Source organism: Oreochromis aureus, linkage group 3 (genome assembly GCF_013358895.1).
Source record: "Oreochromis aureus strain Israel breed Guangdong linkage group 3, ZZ_aureus, whole genome shotgun sequence".
Lineage (NCBI taxonomy): Eukaryota > Metazoa > Chordata > Actinopteri > Cichliformes > Cichlidae > Oreochromis > Oreochromis aureus.
Window position 1 is genome coordinate 32,682,196 of NC_052944.1, and position 21,806 is coordinate 32,704,001.

Sequence of the window (21,806 nt, forward strand, 5' to 3'; positions counted from 1 at the left end):
TGCAATATATTTTTCATTTATGTAATATTTTGCTCAGAAATTGGATAAATCATTAATGTTTCTTAGAGTATATTAGAACTTATATATACGTGTGCATTGTTAATATGTTAATTGTTAGTCCTTTATTTATCCAGGTAAAAAATCTCATTGAGATTAAAAATTTCATTTCCAAGAGAGACCTGGCAACAAAGTATTAATTAGAATTAAGTGAAAATGTGTGATATACTTGTTGACTACACTTTAAGAATATCTGTATTTTATTTTATTTGTGTACGTTTAATTAAAAAAACCATCATAATCAGAGAGAAAGGTCTCCCTTCTTCTTATTCGACGTCATCATCATTGTCATCGTCAGACATGTTCACTTTACCCTGAGGTGTAAGTGAGCATCTACCCAGGTTATAGTTCATAGTTACCAGTCACAGATCAGCAGAACATTTGAGAGGAGCTCAGCTATATTTGCAAGAACTGGAAGACAGGGTAAGAAAAATCTGTATGAATGTTCATCTGCAACAATGTTAAAATTTTTATGAATGTGATGCAGTAAATGTATATCTTGACATAAAGAGTGCTGCAGATAGTACGGTCACTCTGTAGTTGCACATGTTATAATTCCAGGGTTTAGGAGATTCCTTAAGATTTTATAAATACAACAATGCATTGAGATATTGCCATGTGATTAGCTGACAAGATGTTCATTTTAACAAGCAGTTGAACAGGTGTACCTGAAAATCTAGTCAGCAAGTGAATATTTTGTGCATGAAGGTAAATTTAGGGGTTGATATTGTGGCTTCATATACAAGTGCTTCACATTTCATAGGGTCAATGTGCAACCCCAGCATACAAAACTCTTATTAAGATTGTGTCGGCTACTATCTGGACTACTCCTTTAGGCTCAAAGAACAGTTCAGAACAGCTCTCTTTTGGCACTTTTCTCCTCTCCCTTCCCTTATCTTCCCTGCTTAGCGTCTTGTGTGCTCGTCTAGTCTTGTTTATTTTCTCACTCTTTCCCTGGAACACTCTCTCACAGTCTGTTCTCTAAAACCTAAAAGACGAATTATGGATTTGATCAACTAGTCCCTGAATGCAATTGACACCCTCTTCTCAACGAGAAGTCTGGGCTCGGGTGAGCCTGACTGTCCTGGAGGTACTTTCCCTGCCAGATACACGATGGACGGGTGGCATAAGTGGAGGGTCAACTGCCTGGTGGGACTGTCGATCGAAGACATCGAAGATATCTACCTGTTCGGAACCATGATAACAGGGTTCTTGCTGATCAGAGCTGGCTTGGCCCTGGATTATCGAAGATTAAAGAAAGCGGAGTCAGCTGTTGAAAAAACCACAAGGCTGCCCGGTGTGATTGAAACGATGGGACGAGTCATGAGTTCTCAAAATGGGCTCATTGAGCGCAGCACAGATAAGATCTTGGAGAAGCTTACGGCTGTCGTGAACACTCAGAATAACACCTCTGAGCGAAAACTGATTACATCTTGGAGAAGCTCACTGCGGTCGTGAGTTCTCAGAATCTGCTCTTTGAGCGCAAGAATGACAACATCATGGAGAAGCTCACGGCTCTCCAACCGGAGATTGAGAGACCAGTGTTGGACTGCTAGAACAGCTTTGAAATTCACATGAGTTGTTCGCACTAAAGTAAAAACCACCATCATTTCATGCGATACCCCTTCGGCACCAGCTGTGGTCTCAAGGCTGGAGCTGAACAAAAACACCCTGATAACAGACTGTGCATAGACTGTTTCTTCCTATCCTACGCAAGACCACCTGGGTTGGCTGGAAGACTGTTTACTTAGCCTGGCAGGGCAAAGGACACTGTCTCAGCTGAACTCTGGACACACACACACACACACATACATACACATGCAGATATACACTCATCCCCCCTCCCCTTCCAAACGCCTTTGACGCTTATTCCCTCCCAATGCAGATGGTAGATCAAAGGGGACCAGCGCATATGCTGCAGGCCTGGATGCACTGTCTACACTGGCTGTCTTTCACTTTTTACCCATCCCTGTTGCTTGTCACGTGTTTCTATGGTGTATTAAGAGTCTTTCATGTGCTATGTGCAGAGATGTTTTTTTCTGTTCCCAAACTGATCTCCCTGTCGGAGCTCAGTCTGGGAGGAGTTCTTTTTTCTCCTTATCCTTCCTGATGTTGTGTATTTTCCATTGTTCGGTTCCGGGTCGCTGCTCGTGCGGCTGACCGGCCAGCTAGCTAGCCTGACCTGTCTCCCCAATGTGATGTTTGTGTATTGTATGTACGGTCCGCAAGGTCAGTCTCTCAATTGCCCCTCGGGGATAAATAAAGTTTTCTGAATCTGAATCTGAAGACTAAATTATTCATTCATTCATTTTCTAACACTTAATACATTACAGGAGACCTAAAGCTGAAGATGACAAACACACCAGCCCTGTCCACTGCTAAAGGTGGGGAAGTATGTGTGGGGAGTAAATTCAGAGATTCCATGCAAATCAGTTTGAAGGAGAAATTTTGGATCCAGCACTCACTGGGAAGACAGGAGAGAATTTCTACAGAGGGGCCCCACCTCAGTGGTTAAACTTCTACATCACTGAACAGGCAGATTCCCTTGGGACTGGAACAGTTTTAATCAAACAAGATAGATATGAAGAACTTAGGGGGCAAATTCAGGAAAACAGAAAAATTCCAGAGATATCAACTGTAAAACTGTCACACCACCCAGGAAGTGGAGGAACTACAATGGCTATGCAGGTGATTTGGGACTTGATTTGAGACACCTTCAGGTGTGCTGTTTTATCCAGCTCCACCTCAGATATTACATAAGTTGCAATGGGGGTTGTCCAACTTTTCACAGCAGGCAGTCAAAACAACCAGAGGACTGTGCTGTTGTTGGTAAATGATGAGAAAATCTTGGCCCCCTTGCTAGCTACCTCTCCCACATTGTAAGAGACCTTGGGGTACTCTTGGATAGCTCCTTCAAATTAGAGAAACAAGTATCTACTGTGGTTAAATCCAGCTTCTATCAGCTACATCAAATTTCTAAAGCTAATCCTTTTCTCTCCCCCAAGGACCTTGAAAAGCTTATTCATGCATTCATTACCTCTAGACTGGACTATTGTAACTCCCTCTATTTAGGCCTCCCTCCCTCCTCTCTTTACTGTTTGCAATTAGTACAGAACGCTGATGCACGCCTTTTATCAGGTGCCAGAATGCATGATCATATGACTCCGGTTTTAGCTAACTCACAAATTTCGTATTGACTTTAAAATTCTTTTACTCACTTATAAAATCTTAAACAGTATCACGCCTAGCTATTTAACAGAACTTCTCCATTTGTATAATCCTATAAAAGCACTAAGATCTTCAAACCAGATGCTCTTAATGCAACCTACGTCTAGGCTGAAAACCAGAGGTGATCGTGCCTTTGCTATTGCAGCACCTAGACTGTGGAACAATCTCCCTTTTGCCATTCACACTTCTGAGTCTATTCAGTCTTTTAAATCTCGCTTAAAGACTAATCTTTTTACCGTGACTCTGACTTAAGTTAGTTTGACTATCATTTGGTTGGCTTCTAAGATTGTCTTGCCTTGTGTTGCTGTTTGGTAAATTTGTTCTTTATTAATTTCCTAATTTGTGAAGCACTTTGATTGACACTGTTGTTTTTAAATGTGCTATATAAATACATTTTGATTTGATTTGATTTTGCATACTATTGTTAATAAAGAACTTTTTTTTTACATTGAACATCCATTGTTGTGTTTTTTAATTCATTTTATGTTTAGTGATTTACACAGATTAGAGTATCGTGGATCACTGTGGGACCACTCTGACCAATGATGTGAAAGAGACCAAAGATAATAATGGACATTAAAGTTTGTTAATCCTGCTCAACATCCCCATGAGAAGGTGTCATGATCCTGGGCCATGTTGGCCCAGCATTCTTGGTATTCGTGTATTTTTGTATTTTGTTCTTTATTTATGCATTGGTTCCTAGGTTGTTCAGTTAAGATGTTCCTTATTTGGTTACCCTCTGTGTGCCCCTCTGTATCTGTGAACCCTCGTCTCCCCTCCATGTGTTTTATTCCATGTTTCCCCAGCCTGCTATGCCTGTGCTCTCCCCATGCTCTCCTGTTTCTCTCTCTCTCCTCCTGTCTGCGCCTCTGTGTACTTCCTGTTTTACTTTGATAGTCCCTCGTCAGTATGCGTCATGTTGTGTTCACTCCTGCCCTGTCTCATTACGATTATCTGTGTCAGCTGTGTTCCCCGTGTGCTCCCCCTTCCCTCGTTAACCCCCTGGGCGTTTATCAATATGCGTACTTGTGCGTACTTGCGTTCTCGTGTACTCGTGATACGTCATCAGTCGGAGACCAAGTACTGTTCCAATTCGAAGTACGCATCAAGCCGAGAACGCGAAAAAGTCCCGGATGTGTTCTCGATCCGCCCGTTTTATCGAGCATGCATCGGTGTGGACTTGGGACAGCTATATATCCCAGAATGCATTTCGTCCAAAACTCAACAGCGGACTCCCGGCACATCGTTTTCACTCCCCCCGCTCGCGGACTTCTCACTACTCAGGTTAAAGAAACCCCAGCAGCTGTCTATAGTATTGAGTGTCCACTAGAATAGAAATAAAAGCGTTGTAACATCTCACCTGCTTGTTTTTATTAAGGTATGTACACGTATGTACATGTACACTATTTTTATTAATAGAGGTTTCACTACTGAGGTTAAAAATGATATATAAGTCACTTAGATCACTTCTAAATGTTAATGTTTGGTTTATTTCAGTGTTTTATTTGTTCCTGAGTAAACCGGTTTGGCTGTGATTAAAGTTAAGCTTCATAACATGTTACTCACAGTTAAATTAGGAGGGGACGGCAGTAAAAACTCCGGACCTGTGACATCATCACGCACGCAGGTGTTCCGATTGTACATATCGCGAGTCCGTGCTCGCGTTCTCGGCGGGTACGTACTCCCGTGCGTTCTCTGCGAGTACGTACTCACCGAGAACGCGAGTACGTACTCGCGTACTTGGGCATTGATAAACGGCCCCTGTGTATTTAGGTCTGTGTCTCCCTCAGTTCTGTGTCGTAGTCTCCCTCATGGCTGTGTTTCCTTGTGTGTTAGTGATCCATGTCCCAGTTTAGTTTTGTTATATTTTTTCGTGCCATTCTGCAATAAAGCAGCTTTTTGAGTTTAATTCCTGTATGGTGAGTTTTGCATTTGGGTCCTTCTCCTGTCTGCACACAGCAGAAACATGACAGAAGGAGAATCAAAGACTTCCTAGTTTCTTTTTGTACTCATGTGTTTACATGTAGCAAAAACAAAATGAAATATGTGCTCTAACTTTGAAAAGCAGTGCATAAGAAGTATGTGTTATCGTAACTTTAGTTTTAGAGAAAGATTCTGTATTTAATTAGAAAATATTCACTCTACATAAACACTACATTGAATAAACTAGAGAATGTACTATCTCTGCTAACACCTCTGATAAAATAACAGACTTTCTGACTCTTAGAGGAAATTTTGTTCCTAAAACTTGTTTGCATAGTATCTACTTAATATTTTGTTCATGGGTTTGTGACATTGATTAAAGATTTGATTGATTTTGAAAATGGTTTTGTTTTAGATTTATTCTGTTTTTAATATAGAAGGGGTTTTCATTGTGTTACAATGCTTCATTTTCGCTTTTTTAATCTGTTAGTTATGGCCATAATTTTAACTTTCTTAAATTTAGATGAACACTGATTTTTATTTTTATTTTTTTGCAGTTCTGAATCTGTACGTTTGCGTTCTGAATCTGTCAGGGTCCCTGACCAGTTTTGGACTTGTATTATAATATGTATTTTTTGGTATCGCTGTCCCTCGTTCTCCCTGCTTGTAGATATATGTGTGTATGTAGGTGTGTGTGTGTGTGTGTGTGTGTGTGTGTGTGTGTGTGTGGCCCTGGCAGGTGATTGGCCACACCTGAAGACCACGACACACCTGCAGCGGATCAAGCCTGATCGGAGGTGCTACTTGAGAGTGTGGTGGAGCTCTCTCCGACGCTGGATCATTGCGTGGCTTCACGTTAGTCTCTCGACCAGTTCCTAGTTTAAGTCTGCTGCATTATGGTTTGTCTGACGGCTGCCTCTCTCTCATGTTCCCAGGAGTAGCGGGGAGACGAGAGGACAGCGCGTGCTCATCACGGAGAAGAGGAGACAGGAACACTAGCACTGGGAAGAAGACACGTCACGGGAGTCGGGAGTGCACTGAGGATTTATTGTTATGTTTGTCCATTCACTGTAAATAAACGCACTGGTGACATTTAGAGCTCCGCGCCTGGGTCCTCCTTCCTCACTTCCCACGGTTGGCCATCGTCAACCGTGACAGAATCAATATTAAAGTTACTATACATGGCAATCAATGTTTAATAACATTTTACATAAGTTTCAAATGTGTTTACTGGGTGTTAGTTAGGGTGAAACAATTACTTGTTTTAAGTGTACACTCAAAGTTTTGCATTAGTTTTAAAGTATTCATAGCCTTGGCATACCTTTACAATCTGTTATATTTGATGCTGTTTGTAGTGAAGATGAAGATGAGGAAGAGGTGGGTTGCACAAATCACAGTCTGGAAGACAGAAAAGCACTGAGATTTTAAGCACGGAACAGAAGGCAGGCAAGAAAATTATTGGACAAGAGTAATGATGTCAGCACTGAGTTTGACAGCATGGGAAAGTGGAAGGGATGTAAAGAATAGACTAGCAGCTGGACACACAGGAAAGCAGGCAGATGAGTGATTACTTCCTTACTTAACTTACATATTAGATTTATATTTCAAATATAACAAAATGTTGATTTTACAGCAACAAAATGATTGTATCTCTACAGCGAGGAGGAGGTGGGGAGGGGCCCCTCCCTGAGACTGTTTCTGCTTGAGGTTTCTTCTTTTTATAGGAGGTTTTCCTGTCCACTGTTGCTAAAGCACTTGCTCATGAGGGGTCATCTGATTGTTGGGATTTTCTCTGCTGTTTTGTGTTATTGTAGGGCCTTATATCTTACCATATAAAGCACTTTGAGCCAACTGTTGTTGTGATTTGGTGCTATATAAAAAAACTGAGTTGAACTATGTAAATGTTAATTATAGCAGCATTTTCAATTTAATACTTTGTTACATTTACACATTGTTACATGTTTTCTTGTGAGTTTGTTAAACTTGCAGCTGAACTCTGACATTCAAAATCTGGAATAAAAACATTTGTTGCTGCATGGACAAAGAATTCCATATACTGACAAAAGTGTGTTTAACTTTCTCTATAATCAGTGTTCGTTACTGATGTCCTTTGCTGTCTGTTCATGATGGAGTTTTACATCAGGTAAGCTGGGATAAGTAATGGATGGAGGGAATTTTACTATGGGAAAACATTAAAACAGTATGAATCAGTGGCTCAAAACTCCAGCGTAAGTGTTTCTCTCTGAAAACAGCACGGCAATTTTAGATAAATGAAAGGAGACTCAATATGCTTTTGATATAGCCCTTCTGTTAGAAATCACTGAGTGCTGTGTAAAGGGTTCTGGGGATTAGGACTCAGGTGCAGCACATTATTTACCATGAGAACACATTTTGGTGAAGTAAGACAAGTTTTTCTGTAGTCCATCTTCTGCACATAGTTTCAACATGGCGGACATCCAGCCCACGTTGTTGAAGAGAGACTGGTGTAAGGCTGTTCCACTTCTCAGCACATGGCTCTTTTCTTTTCCTAAGTCCTAGGGTAAAAGGTTAGGAATAGCAAATAAGAGGTACTTTTAGAAGACAGCTTTGATAATGATGATAATAATGTCGCTGTTCTGGTTGCAAATATCATCTTCAATGCCCTGTACCAACATAGAGCAGAGCAGCTATCTGAACGCTACTCCAACAGAGGTCGATTATCTTGTTAATAATTTTACCTCCTCACTACGTACGACTCTGGATACTGTAGCTCCTGTGAAAACTAAGGCCTCAAATCCAAAGTCCCTGACTCCGTGGTATAATTCTCAAACACGTAGCCTAAAGCAGATAACTCGTAAGCTGGAGAGGAAATGGCGTGTCACAAATTTAGAGGATCATCATTTAGCCTGGAGAAATAGTTTGCTGCTTTATAAGAAAGCCCTCCGCAAAGCCAGAACATCTTACTATTCGTCACTGATTGAAGAAAATAAGAACAACCCCAGGTTTCTCTTCAGCACTGTAGCCAGGCTGACAAAAGTCAGAGCTCTACTGAGCCAACCATCCCTTTAACGTTAACTAGTAATGACTTCATGAACTTCTTCACAAATAAAATTTTATCATTAGAGAAAAATTACCAATAATCATCCCACAGATGTAATATTATCTACAGCTACTCTTAGTACCATCGATGTTAAGTTAGACTCTTTTTCTCCAATTGATCTTTCTGAGTTAACTTCAATAATTAATTCCTCCAAACCATCAACGTGTCTTTTAGACCCCATTCCTACAAAACTGCTCAAAGAAGTCCTGCCATTAATTAATTCTTCGATCTTAAATATGATCAACCTATCTCTAATAATCGGCTATGTACCACAGGCCTTCAAGCTGGCTGTAGTTAAACCTTTACTTAAAAAGCCATCTCTAGACCCAGCTGTCTTAGCTAATTATAGGCCAATCTCCAACCTTCCTTTCATATCAAAAATCCTTGAAAGAGAAGTTGTCAAACAGCTAACAGATCATCTGCAGAGGAATGGCTTATTTGAAGAGTTTCAGTCAGGTTTCAGAGCTCATCACAGCACAGAAACAGCTTTAGTGAAGGTTACAAATGATCTTCTTATGGCCTCTGACAGTGGACTCATCTCTGTGCTTGTCCTGCTAGACCTCAGTGCTGCGTTCGATACTGTTGACCATAATATCCTATTAGAGCGATTAGAACATGCTGTGGGTATTACAGGTACTGCACTGCAGTGGTTTGTATCATATCTATCTAATAGACTCCAGTTTGTACATGTAAATGGAGAGTCCTCTTCAGACACTAAGGTCAATTATGGTGTTCCACAGGGTTCAGTGCTAGGACCAATTCTGTTTACATTATACATGCTTCCCTAGGCAACATCATTAGAAGACATAGCATAAATTTTCACTGCTATGCAGATGACACGCAGCTCTATCTATCCATGAAGCCAGGTAACACACACCAATTAGTTAAACTGCAGGAATGTCTTAAAGACATAAAGACCTGGATGGCCGCTAACTTTCTGCTTCTTAATTCAGATAAAACTGAGGTTATTGTACTCGGCCCTGAAAATCTTAGAAATATGGTATCTAAGCAGATTCTTACTCTGGATGGCATTACCTTGGCCTCCAGTAACACTGTGAGAAACCTTGAGTCATTTTGACCAGGACATGTCCTTCAAGGCACATATTAAACAAATATGTAAGACTGCTTTCTTCCATTTGCGCCAACATCTCTAAAATTAGAAATATCCTGTCTCAGAGTGATGCTGAAAAACTAGTTCATGCATTTATTACTTCCAGGCTGGACTACTGTAATTCACTATTATCAGGAAGTCCTAAAAACTCGCTGAGAAGCCTTCAGCTAATCCAAAATGCTGCAGCAAGAGTACTGACAGGGACTAGAAAGAGAGAGCATATTTCTCCTGTTTTGGCTTCCCTTCATTGGCTTCCTGTTAAATCCAGAATTGATTTCAAAATCCTGCTCCTCACATACAAGGTCTTAAATAATCAGGCCCCATCTTATCTTAATGACCTTGTAGTACCATATCACCCTATTAGAGCACTTCGCTCTTGCACTGCAGGCCTACTTGTTGTTCCTAGAGTATTTAAAAGTAGAATGGGAGGCAGAGCCTTCAGTTTTCAGGCCCCTCTTCTGTGGAACCAACTTCCAGTTTGGATTGGAGACAGACACTATCTCTACTTTCAAGATTAGGCTTAAAACTTTCCTTTTGCTAAAGCATATAGTTAGGGCTGGACCAGGTGACCCTGAATCCTCCCTTAGTTATGCTGCAATAGACGTGAGGCTGCCGGGATTCCCATGATGCATTGAGTTTTCCCTTCCAGTCACCTTTCTCACTCACTATGTGCTAATAGACCTCTCTGCATCGAATCATATCTGTTATTAATCTCTGTCTCTCTTCCACAGCATGTCTTTCATCCTGTTTTCCTTCTTTCACCCCAACCGGTCGCAGCAGATGGCCGCCTCCCTGAGCCTGGTTCTGCGGAGGTTTCTTCCTGTTAAAGGGAGTTTTCCTTCCCACTGTCGCCAAAGTGCTTGCTCATAGGGGGTCATATGATTGTTGGGTTTTTCTCTGTATTTATTATTGTGCTATCTACTGTACAATATAAAGTGCCTTGAGGCGACTTTTGTTGTGATTTGGCGCTATATAAATAAAATTGAATTGAATTGAATTGAATTGAATTGAAATACAGTATTCATTACAGAACACAAACTAACATACTGCATCGTATAAAACAAAGGGTTTGAATCATTAAGTTACCAGGCACACAGGAAATGTGGAGTTCTCACATGATAACTAAGAGATGTGATGCTCAGTTGTCTCATTTGTAGGTGCCCACTCTGTCCTGGCCAGTTATTCTGCTGCTATCTGCTAACCAGGATGGCCAAGCATCTGTCTGAGAGTTCAGCCATTGCAGAACTGCCACCTGCTGGGTTAACTGCACAATGTTCATCTCTCCTGTAGGGTTCACTCGTCTGACGTGACTAAATTCCCACTTGGTGGAGTACAGTGTTGAGATGACAGTGAGGCTGTTCTTAAGTTAGGAATTCTGAATATAGAAGTGCAGGAATGATTTTTATTTTGTTTCATTTGTTTGTTTCTTAACTTCATTTGTTTTAATTTCTCTAGAGCTGCACAACAAAAATGTGTTTTGACTTTTTCATTGAGACAAATAATCTCATGCAGAAAATATAAAAATATAATATATTAAAAAAATATAAATGCCCCAACTCGATTCAGCTGCAAACTGCTGGAGTGAATGAAAGTGATGAAAGTCTTGAAAGTCTCATGATATGTTTGACACTGAGCAACTTGTGATGACGTTTGAAGTGACAAATCTTTATTTGTAGGTGCATCTCCATTGTCTGACACTGCAGACATATTCTGCTAGTCTCTGATTTTTCTAAAGTGCATAGTTCTTACTTGATGTTACAAGTGGCAGGTGTGTGGTTGTTTTCATAGGAGAGGTTATGTCAAGAAAAATTGACCAAGAAATGTATCTTTCATTATTTGTGATTAAGCACATGTTTAAATAACCTTTTGCTAGTAACGAGAATACATGCAACATGAAGAGACCAGGAGAACAAAATGAAGAGAAGGGAAAACCCGCTGCTCTAAATGACGTTGTTGCCTTTGTACACACACACACACACACACACACACACACACACTCACACAGAAAAGTATAAATAAAGGACGCGGACAGTCAATGGGCGCAGATCCTGTGTTCATGACTGCCCTCGCGAGTGAAAGAACTGCAGTGTTTGTGTTTTCTAAACTCAGGAGTCTTGGCTAAAGAAAGAGCGGAGGGTGATTTAAAGAAATCCCCTGTCAGGTTATAAAATCTTGAGATCAAAAGGAGAAAGGTCTGGACTTAGTACCAAATGCATTATTTGTCCACACGCTGAGAATTGCTAAGCAATTTTTCAGTCCAGTACAAGTGTTGTTACCAGGATGAATACATTACTTGTATCTTATCACCGGAGATTTCTAAAAATAAAACCAGACAGATAGGCCTGTAGAGACAGTCAGCATCAATAGTGAAGAAACGCAGTGGTAAGTTTCATTATGACAGTGAAACAAAACTTTAAATACCTTAAAGTGATTATGACAATAGTATAGTCTTCTCTATGATAAAGAAAATTCCTTTAGTATTTGGCCTTTTGCCAGTAATATTTCTGTTCATATGAACTCACCCCACCCTTTACCAGAAGTGTCCAACTTTCCAGTAAAACGATACTGCTGGATCAAAGTAGGAAAACAAATTCCCAAATATACACCTTTTCCCAGATCTTTCATTAATAAATTCTACTTAATTATCTTTCATCTAAATAGGCTATCTCAAATAGGCCTCATTCCCATCTACCTTGTTCTGTGACAGCAAATATGTCCTAACTTGATTCCTTCTAACATTTTGATCATAGCATAAAAGTCACTTTAGTATTCACAGTCTAATGCTGATGGGTATGAACATTCACCAACACACCTACCTGGGTGTGGCATGTGGCTGTATACTATATATACCAGCTACCTGCTTCACAGGTTTTAGTTCATAGTTACCGGTCACCAATAAGCAGAGCATTTGAGAAGAGTTCAGCTGCGTTTGCAAGAACTGGAAGAGAAGGTAAGAACAATCTTCATAAAATTGCATCAGCAAAGACGTTCATGGTTTTATGAATCACATTAATACAGTTTTTATGAATGTGATGCTGTAAATGTGCGAAAATATGTCTCAGTTCACATTTTGCTCTTCTATCCTTGATAAACAGTCCAAACTAAGTGACCTTTCTTTTCTAGCATTTGCCTGGCAAAGGACACTTGAACCTGAAGATGGCAAATGGTCCAGCCCTGTCCACTGCTAAACGTGGAGAAGTGTATGTGGGGAGTGAATTCAGAGATTCCCTCACGATGTTGGATATTCTCCATGCAAATCAGTTTGAAGGGGAAAGGTATGATCCAGAGCTCGAAAGGAAGGCTGAGGAAAACTTTTACAGAGGGGCCCCACCCAACTGGTTTAACTTATATGTTAGTGAAAAAGCAGCGTCAGATGGTACTGCAACTCCTTTTATCAAACGAGATGGATATGAAGAACTTGAGGAACAAATTGACCTGAGAAGAGAATGCCCTTTGACATCAACAATCAAACTGCTCCATCAACAACGATGTGGAGGTACCACGCTGGCTATGCAGGTGATGTGGGACTTGAGGAAAACCTTTAGATGTGCTGTTTTAACTGGCTTAACCTCAGACATCACAAAAATTACAAATGAAGTAGTTGCAAAAGTTGCAAATGAGATAGTCCAACTTTTCACAGCAGGCAGTCGAAATGACCAGAACACTGTGCTGCTGTTAGTTGATCATCGTGAGAAAATCCTGGAAAATCTCCAGGACAGCATTATAACAGAGATTACTAAACAAAAAATTGATGCTGGTTATCCTGTGGTCATTTTACTCAAGTGTGTGAGAAGCAGTGACGAGGTTATCCACCAAAAGGAAGGTTCTTACAATCAAAAAGAGAAGGTCACGAGGGAATTGAAGAAATATATAATTCTCGAAAAATCTCTCTCAGACAGAGAGCAAGCAGACTTTAAGAAGAAAAAAGAAGAGCTTGGCAGAAGATTTGGTGATCAGTGCGAGCAGTTTCATGGTTTTAACATTCTGCAGTCTAATTTCTCTGAAGGCTACATCAGGAACGCATGTGCTACATTAGAACATATCGAAAGAAGAAATAGACCACCGAATACACAGCTTGTTGCCCTGCTGTGCCTGCTGAATGCCTATGTGCCAGGTTCATATCTCCTTGAGTCTCAGTGCCTGGACTTCGTCAGACATGAAGGTGATCATAACCTTTCACTGGAGGATCAAATGCAGCCTTTCAGCCATCTGATCATCACATTCCAAGAAGATGGAAGAGCTGAAAAATATAAAAAAGTCCGCATGGCTCACACTATGATAGCACAATGTTGTACTAAACTGTTTGCAAAGGCAGGTGTGACCAGAAGTAAAACAACAAGAAACCTCTTGAACTATTTTTGCAGAGATTTGACTCATACATGGTTGCTTGATTTTGTCAAAGACATGCTAACCAAAAGAGAAATGAAAAAAGAAGAGGACCAAGACAATAGCACAGAAATGAAAAAAGAAAAGGAAAAGTTTTCTAGACTAATTCGAGAAATTACAGAGGGCAAAGACAATGAGAAAAAGGAGGGTGAACGTCAGAGTGTGGCAATTTTAGAGCTGGCCTCAAATACATTTGGTCAAATTTCAAATTTTCCACAAGCTCTTGCTCGCTTTTATTACAAAAAACTACAAAACTACAATTTGGCAGAAAAATGGGCAGTCGAAGCACTAAAAAGAGATCCTCAAAATTCTATTGTTGCTGACACACTTGGTCAAGTCCACAAGAACCACCTAATGAACAATGAGTTTTGTGAACCAAGAGAAATTTTGCAGCTGGCTGAAAAAGCCATTAAAGCATTTGAAAAAGCAGAAAAACTTGATGAGAATGAAGATGGACCAGAAGTGAGAGAGCAAGGCACTACAGACATCTCATCTTTTTATAACTACAATGGAAAATTTGGTTACCTGGAGGTCTGCAATGCTCTGTATGACAAACTTGTCAATAAAAATGAAACCTGGAAAAATGTTCTCACAAAAAAAGTATCAATGGGCTCTGTCCTCAAAACACTTGGAGACAACAAACTCTTAAGATTCAACAAGCTCATAGTAAGCCTCAGAGATAAAGTCAAAGATAAATGCATTTTTTTTGAAAAATATCGGACTTACTCAAAGCCTAACATGGGGAAAGATTATCTTGAATTTATATTTAAATATACCTCAGAGTGCTACCAGAAGTACGTTGGAGACATAGCCAAAGAACAACTCATCCAGATGTTTCAGGAGGGAAACCTAGATGACCAGTCTGTAGAAGTACTGTCATTTCTTGTCAAACAATACACTCAGTCAGAGCTCGAAGACGTAACTACAAAGTTTAGAGAAATGTGTCTAAGTGCAGATTCAGAAACGGCTCTGGTCAACAACATCCTCACACTATTTAGAGGGAAAATGCCATCGAGCAAAAAAGACCCACCTGAGCTGCACATGTTCACCCTCCTCTGGTACTGGCCTGTAAATGAAGGCCAATGTGATTATGACCTCAGTGAGTTAGCTCAGAAAATGCTCAAGTGTTATGAAAATACATATAAGAAGTACTTTCAAAACAGATACCTTCTTCCTGTGTTTTTCATTGGGAAAGGTGAAGGTGTGAAGAGAATTGTTCACAGAAATGTTATTGAGAAACATCTGGAAGTGAGACCAGATTGGAGCGATAACTGGAAGAAAGAAGAAATCTTCCAAAATTCTGATGTTCAAAAGCTCCTTCTCAGGCTTGATGGAGAAGTAAGAAACTACAAAGTGTATACAAGAGTTGGTGGCAGAGAGATTGAGATCAATGCGAATCTGAGGAACAGCCTTTGGAAAAAACATCAAGTTACCTTCTACCTTGGATTTACTATCAGAGGTCCTGTGGCCTTTGGCATTCAGAACAAAACTGCAGACACAGGTAAGATAGCATAAAAGTAAAATGCTATGTGAACAATAGCTGCTAATTAGTAATTATATTGCTATAGTGCCCATGTTCATATTAAGGTCATGAAGAGATCATTTTTCATGGTGAAAATTGATTTTTTAAAACACATTTTGTAAAACTGCCAGTTTTGAGTATAACAGGGGTTATAACCCTAACGCCATGTTTTCACTTTCAACCAGCAGGTCCAGGAATACAATTTTCTTATGAACGTTGGTAGATATGTTAAAAATAAAAGCCCTGTCCCCTAGATTATACCTTTGTGTTGCTCTTTTTGGCAGCAGTATATGTTTGAACGGAACAAATAACAAACACAGGATTTTTTAGATATATATAAGCAGAAAGATTAAACATTGTAAATCAATGTAGTAGCAAGTTCTAAATATAACATATGAAATGTAAATATGTTCACTAACACATTCTTTCTTGCAAAATTCAATAATATTTTACAATATAAACTTGTATACACCTTAGCATACTATTGTGTAAAAAAATCCCTTTTTAGCATCTAATAACCATTGTTGTGTTTTTTACATTTATTTTATGTTTACTGATTGCCTGACATCTGTGTGTGGTGGATCACAGCAGGACTACTTCAAACAATGTGAAAGAGACCAAAGATAATGAGGAGGATTAAGGTCTGTGCTCAACATCTCCATGGGAAGGAGAATCCAAGACTACTTCTTCTTTTTTTGAGTATCTATGTGTTTATATTTAAGGACAAAAACAAAAGGAAATACGTGCTGTAACGTTAAAAATCATTGCACAAGAAGTATGTGTTATGGTCATTTTAGTTTTAGAGAAAGGTATTTAGAAAAAAAATATTTGCTGCACATAAAGACTATATTGAATAAACTGGAGGCTTAAACCTTTTTATGTGCATTTCTACTGCAGACTTTCTTACTTTCTGAAATTTAGTTCCTCTGCTTGTTTGGGTCAAATAAATACTTTGTTTATGGGTTTGTGACATCTGTGAAAGCTTTGATTTAGTAAAGTCAAAACACTTCTCAGAGGAGGGTTTTTTTTTTTTTTTTTTTACATTTTTTTCTCAGTCTTTTAACTATGAGTTTTGAAAGCATGACATTACAGAAATATTTTGTCAGTTATAACACAAGATGAGTGAAGTATAACCAATTAAATTGATAGACATTTTAAATTCCGCTCAATGTATTGTATTGTTTTAAAGCCTTTTAGAGTTTCAAAGATCAAATTTGTTAAAAGATTTTAGAAATGGTAGATTTATATGATGTTGTTTTATTTTTTGTGTTAGTTGTGCATTCAAACGTGCCATAGGCAAGGCAAGGCAAGTTTATTTATATAGCACAATTCAACAACAAGGTGATTCAAAGTGCTTTACAGAGACATTAAAAACAAAAACAAATAAAAAGCATGATTTAAATTTGATTAAGACAAGCAAACAAACAAACAAATAAACAAACAAAACAGTATATAAAATGAAATATCAAAACAGTAGATAAAATCAGAACAGTAGATAAAATCAGTAGTTAAAAAGTAGGTTTTGAAATTTAAACTTAAGTGTGGATTTGGTGCTTTATTCAAATGCAGCTGAGAATAGGTGAGTCTTCAACCTAGACTTAAATAAACTGAGTGTTTCAGCTGATCTGAGGCTTTCTGGGAGTTTGTTCCAGATATAAGGAGCATAAAAGCTGAATGCAGCTTCTCCGTGTCTGGTTCTGACTCTGGGGACTGATAACAGACCGGATCCAGATGACCTGAGGGATCTGGAAGGTTCATACTGGGTCAGGAGGTCACTGATGTATTTCGGTCCTAAACCATTTAGAGCTTTATAGACCAGCATCAGAACTTTAAAGTCTATCCTCTGACGGACAGGCAGCCAGTGTAAAGACCTCAGAGCTGGACTGATGTGGTCCACTTTTTTGGTCTTAGTGAGGACTCTAGCAGCAGAGTTCTAAATGAGCTGTAGTTGTCTGACTGATTTTTTAGGTAGACCTGTAAAGATGCTGTTGCAGTAATCAAGCCTACTAAAGATGAATGCATGGACTAGTTTTTCCAGGTCCTGTTGAGACATCAGATCTTTTATCCTTGAAATATTCTTGAGGTGATAGTAAGCTGATTTTGTTATTGTCTTAATGTGTTTTTCTAAGTTTAGGTCTGCATCCATCACTACACCCAAATTTCTCGCCTGGTTTGTGGTTTTTAGGTGTATAGATTGAAGTTCTCTGGTGACCTGTAATCATTTTTCTTTGGCTCCAAAGACTATTACCTCAGTTTTATTTTTGTTTAGCTGGAGAAAATTGTGGCGCAACCAGTCATTAATTTCCTCAATGCATTTACCAAGAGCCTGTACAGGGCCTCGGTCTCCTGGTGACATTGTGATATATATTTGTGTGTCATCTGCATAGCTATGATAGTTTATTTTGTTGTTCTTTATAATCTGTGCCAGTGGGAGCATGTAAATGTTGAACAGAAGGGGTCCCAAGATGGAACCTTGGGGAACTCCACATGTGATACATGTGAAGTTACCTATTGATACAAAGTATTTCCTGTTTTCTAAGTATGTTTTGAACCAGTTTAGTACAGTTCCTGAAAGACCTGCCCAGTTCTCCAGTCGTTTGAGTAATATGTTGTGGTCAACTGTATCAAATGCTGCACTGAGATCCAGTAAAACTAAGACTGACATTCTTCCACTGTCTGTATTCAGACATATGTCATTAAACACTTTGGTCAGAGCGGTTTCAGTGCTGTGGTTCTGTCTAAAACCTGACTAGAAGGCATCATAGCAGTTATTCTGTTTTAGGAAGTAATTGAGCTGTTGAGAAACTGCTTTTTCAATAATCTTACTTAAAAATGGAAGATTTGAGATCGGCCTGTAGTTATTCATTTGTGTCGTGTCAAGATTGTCCTTTTTCAGTATAGGTTTAATTACAGCAGTTTTTAGTGGTTCTGGAAACACACCTGACATTAAAGAAAAGTCTACGATCTGTAACAGGTCTGACTCCAAAGTCTTTGAGACCTTTTTGAAAAAACTTGTTGGCAGGACATCTAAACAGCAAGAGGAGGAGTTCAGTTGACCTAAGATGTCCTCCAGGTCTTTGCTGTTAATAGGGTGAAACTGTTTCATGGTGTTTAAACGGTTTTTCGGTGGACACAGTACATTTCCTGGATCAGCTGTTGATGTATTAATTGCTTGTCTAATCTTTTGGATTTTTTCTGTGAAGAATTTGGCAAAGTCATTGCAGGCCATGGTCGAATGAAGTTCAGCTGCCACTGACACAGGAGGGTTTGTTAGCCTGTCAACTGTAGAAAATAAGACCCGAGCGTTATGACTGTTTTTGGTGATGATGTCAGAGAAGTAGGACTTCCTTGCACTCCTCAGTTGTAAGTTATAATTGTGAAGTTTCTCTTTATAGATGTCATAATGAACCTGGAGGTTTGTTTTTCTCCATCTGCGCTCAGCTTTCCTACACTCTCTTTTTTCATTTTTCACCAGTGTGGAGTTTCTCCATGGAGACTTTTTCCTTCCAGAGATAACCTTCACCTTAATGGGAGCAATAGTGTCCATTACATTTAACATTTTAGCATTGAAGCTCGTGACGAGCTCATTGACTGAACCTCTGGACAGGTCAGGTGTTAATGGGAAGACCTGGTTAAAGATCTCACTACTGTGTTCAGTTATACACCGTTTTGTGATCACTGCTGTTGATATATTTGTGTGGGCTGAGATTTTACTTTCAAAGAAAACACAGTAATGACCAGACAGGCCCACATCAGATACAGTAACCTTTGAAATGCTCAGGCCCTTGGAGATCAGTAGGTCAAGAGTGTGTCCTCTATTATGTGTGATCTCTGTTACATGCTGAGTCAGCCCAAAGTTGCCCAGAGTGTTACTCAGGTCTTTAGTCCCTTTGTCCTGAGGGTTGTCCACATGGATGTTAAAATCCCCAACAATAATTACACAGTCGAAATCAACACAAATCACAGACAGCAGTTCACTGAGGTCATTAAAAAAGTCTGTGCAGTATTTGGGAGGCCTGTAAACATTAAGAAACATAACTTTGGATGGGGCCTTCAGCTGTAAAGCCACATATTCAAAAGACTGAAAACTTCCAGGAGATAGCTGCTTACATTGAAATGATTCATTAAATAAGACAGCCACCCCTCCTCCTCTCCTGCTCACCCTGGCCTCACTGATAAAACTGTAGTTAGGAGGGGTCGACTCGATGAGAACAGCTCCACTGTTACTTTGGTCCAACCAAGTTTCAGTTAAAAACATAAAATCAAGGCTGTGCTCGGTGATTAAATCATTAATTAAAAATGTTTTCCCAGCTACAGATCTAACGTTTAATAAAGCCAACTTAAGTGTTTTAGAGATATTATTTGCCCCCTCGTGTTTGGGAGCAGTCTGTGGCACACAAGGTATGTTTACTATATTTAAAGATCTTTTAGAGTGCAGCTCTCTGTGTTTTGACCAGGCCACATGTCTCCTTCTGTCACCTAAAAGTACAGAAATTTTAAAATTTCTAGCATTATGTGCTACTAACTTCATGGTTTTGTTATGGATTTTTAATATGGAAGGGGTTTCTTTGTTTTCATTGTGTTGCAGTTTTTCACTTTGTTACTCAGCACTTTGTAGTTTTATCTATTTGTTTTGTTTTTTAAATAATTATTCAGTAAAAGTTTGGCTCCTGCAGTAGTAAATCTGTTTGCAGTTCTTCATTGGTTTAATTATGTAGTGGAAACATCAGTCCATCCTAAATAAAATAAGAGTGTAACTGCAGTATCTGTGTGCTGTGCTCTTTATATCAAAATTCTGGTTGGTGCAGTCATAATTCCTCCTGCGTTGTTTTTGAAATAAATAGTCTAAATTTAAGAATGAATAAACATTTCTAGGACGAGGCACTGGGGTAGACCCAGGACACACTGGAGGGTGTTTATTTCTCGTTTGGCCTGGGAACGCCTTGGTGCTCCCCCGGAAAAGATAGAGGATGTGTCCGAGGAGAGGGAGGTCTGGGCTTCTTCTCTGCTTTGGCTGCTGCCCCCGCGACGTGGCCCCGGATAAGCAGATGACAATGGATAGATGGATAAACATTTCTAGAAAAAAAAATATCTATTATATGATCTCATAATGAGGTAGATGATTTATGTTCCGTTCATATTTTTACAACTTCTTATATCTAATAACAATTAAAATAAATAACATTCATATAAGAAATAAAATAGTATCTAGTAAACTATATATGGTGTTAAATAGCCCTGTACTACGGAACGTTAATGTCGGTCATAAGGGTGGTACTTAAAGAACCACATATTTTATAAGATGGTACTCATTGTGAAAAGTTTGAGAACCACTGGTTAATGCTAACAGCTCAGATTAAAAAACAGACTTTGTGACTTTTAGAGAAAATGTACTTTCTAAAATTTGGCTTGTTTGCACAGTGTCTATTTAATAATTTGTTTATGGGTTTGTGACAATTATGAAAGCTCTGATGTACTGAAAGCTAATCAACTTCTGAATGTCCGCTCAAAGGACCATTTTAAATTGTTATTTCATCACTCTCTTGTCTAGAAGTTTTGAAATCATGATGTTAAAGAAGTATTTTACAATTTAATACATATATGATGATTAAGGCATAACCAATGAAACTATTCTAAAAAATGTTCTAAAGCCTTTTACAGTTCAAAGATTTGATTTGGTTTTATGAAGATTTTTAGAATTGGTAGATTGATAAGATTTATGTTTCCTTTATTGTTTGTTTTATTTGTTAAATTATTAAGTATATGTTGCGCTCTAAAAGTAGTTATAAAACTTACATTTTCTGAATCGTTGGGAAAACCTCTAAAGACTATTCTTATTTCATTGTGTTATATTTTTGTACGGAAGCGTAGAGCTAAACGTTAGCTTATATTGTAGTAAAGCTGTTTAAACGATGTTAGGACAGAAATATTAGCTTCTGTCATGACTGATGAAGTTACTAGTTAATAAAGTTTCCAGTAAAGTGATTAATCGCAGCCACAGATTGACAGTAAATATCTCGATTAGCTTCAATGCATCTGTAATAAATATGTGCAAGTTTCAGTGCTTCGCTTAAACTGTATGATACTTATACTGACCCAGGGTCAGTGTAAAATACAATCCTAGCTGTGTGAACAAAGCCTGGCTCCTTTAATCCTGCATGACAAACCTCAGGATGCAGGTTATTATTACTCTTTCCTGCTGGCACACCTGTCACACCTGAGAGTCAGCTAGAAACTTACAGTGACGTGGACATCATGCAAAGACTGCCAGACTCTGTAATACTGTAAATGATCAGTGACTCAGGTTAACACTAAACTTTAAACAGTCCCTCTGTGTCTCTGTGTGTGCTGAACATCTGGAATCAGATTGAGTCAGGCTGCATCAGCTGAATCTGTTATTTGTAAATATCAATATTTTTTATTCAGGTGTGGGGATAATATGTAAGACTGCAGTGAAGCGATGTACCAGATTAATCCCTGGCCAAAGGTATCGTACTTAA

The 21,806-nt window shown here is 39.0% G+C and overlaps 1 protein-coding gene across 1 annotated transcript; it reads left to right on the forward strand.

The window, feature by feature from the left end:
• The first annotated feature begins 12,252 nt into the window (after positions 1 to 12,252).
• On the forward strand, positions 12,253 to 16,662 carry LOC116312728 (sterile alpha motif domain-containing protein 9-like). Its single transcript, XM_039608281.1, has 3 exons — positions 12,253 to 12,348; positions 12,522 to 15,285; positions 15,895 to 16,662. The coding sequence occupies exons 2-3, from the start codon at positions 12,555 to 12,557 to the stop codon at positions 15,915 to 15,917; spliced, it is 2,754 nt and encodes a 917-aa protein (XP_039464215.1). The 5' UTR covers positions 12,253 to 12,348; positions 12,522 to 12,554; the 3' UTR covers positions 15,918 to 16,662.
• Positions 16,663 to 21,806: the final 5,144 nt, after the last annotated feature.

Bases quoted from the DNA above. Each gene is read 5' to 3' on its own strand.
- LOC116312728 (XM_039608281.1), top strand. From the start codon at position 12,555: ATGGCAAATGGTCCAGCCCTGTCCACTGCTAAACGTGGAGAAGTGTAT. The intron at 15,286-15,894 runs GTAAGATAGCAT...GGTGGATCACAG, and splicing joins GAACAAAACTGCAGACACAG to CAGGACTACTTCAAACAATG.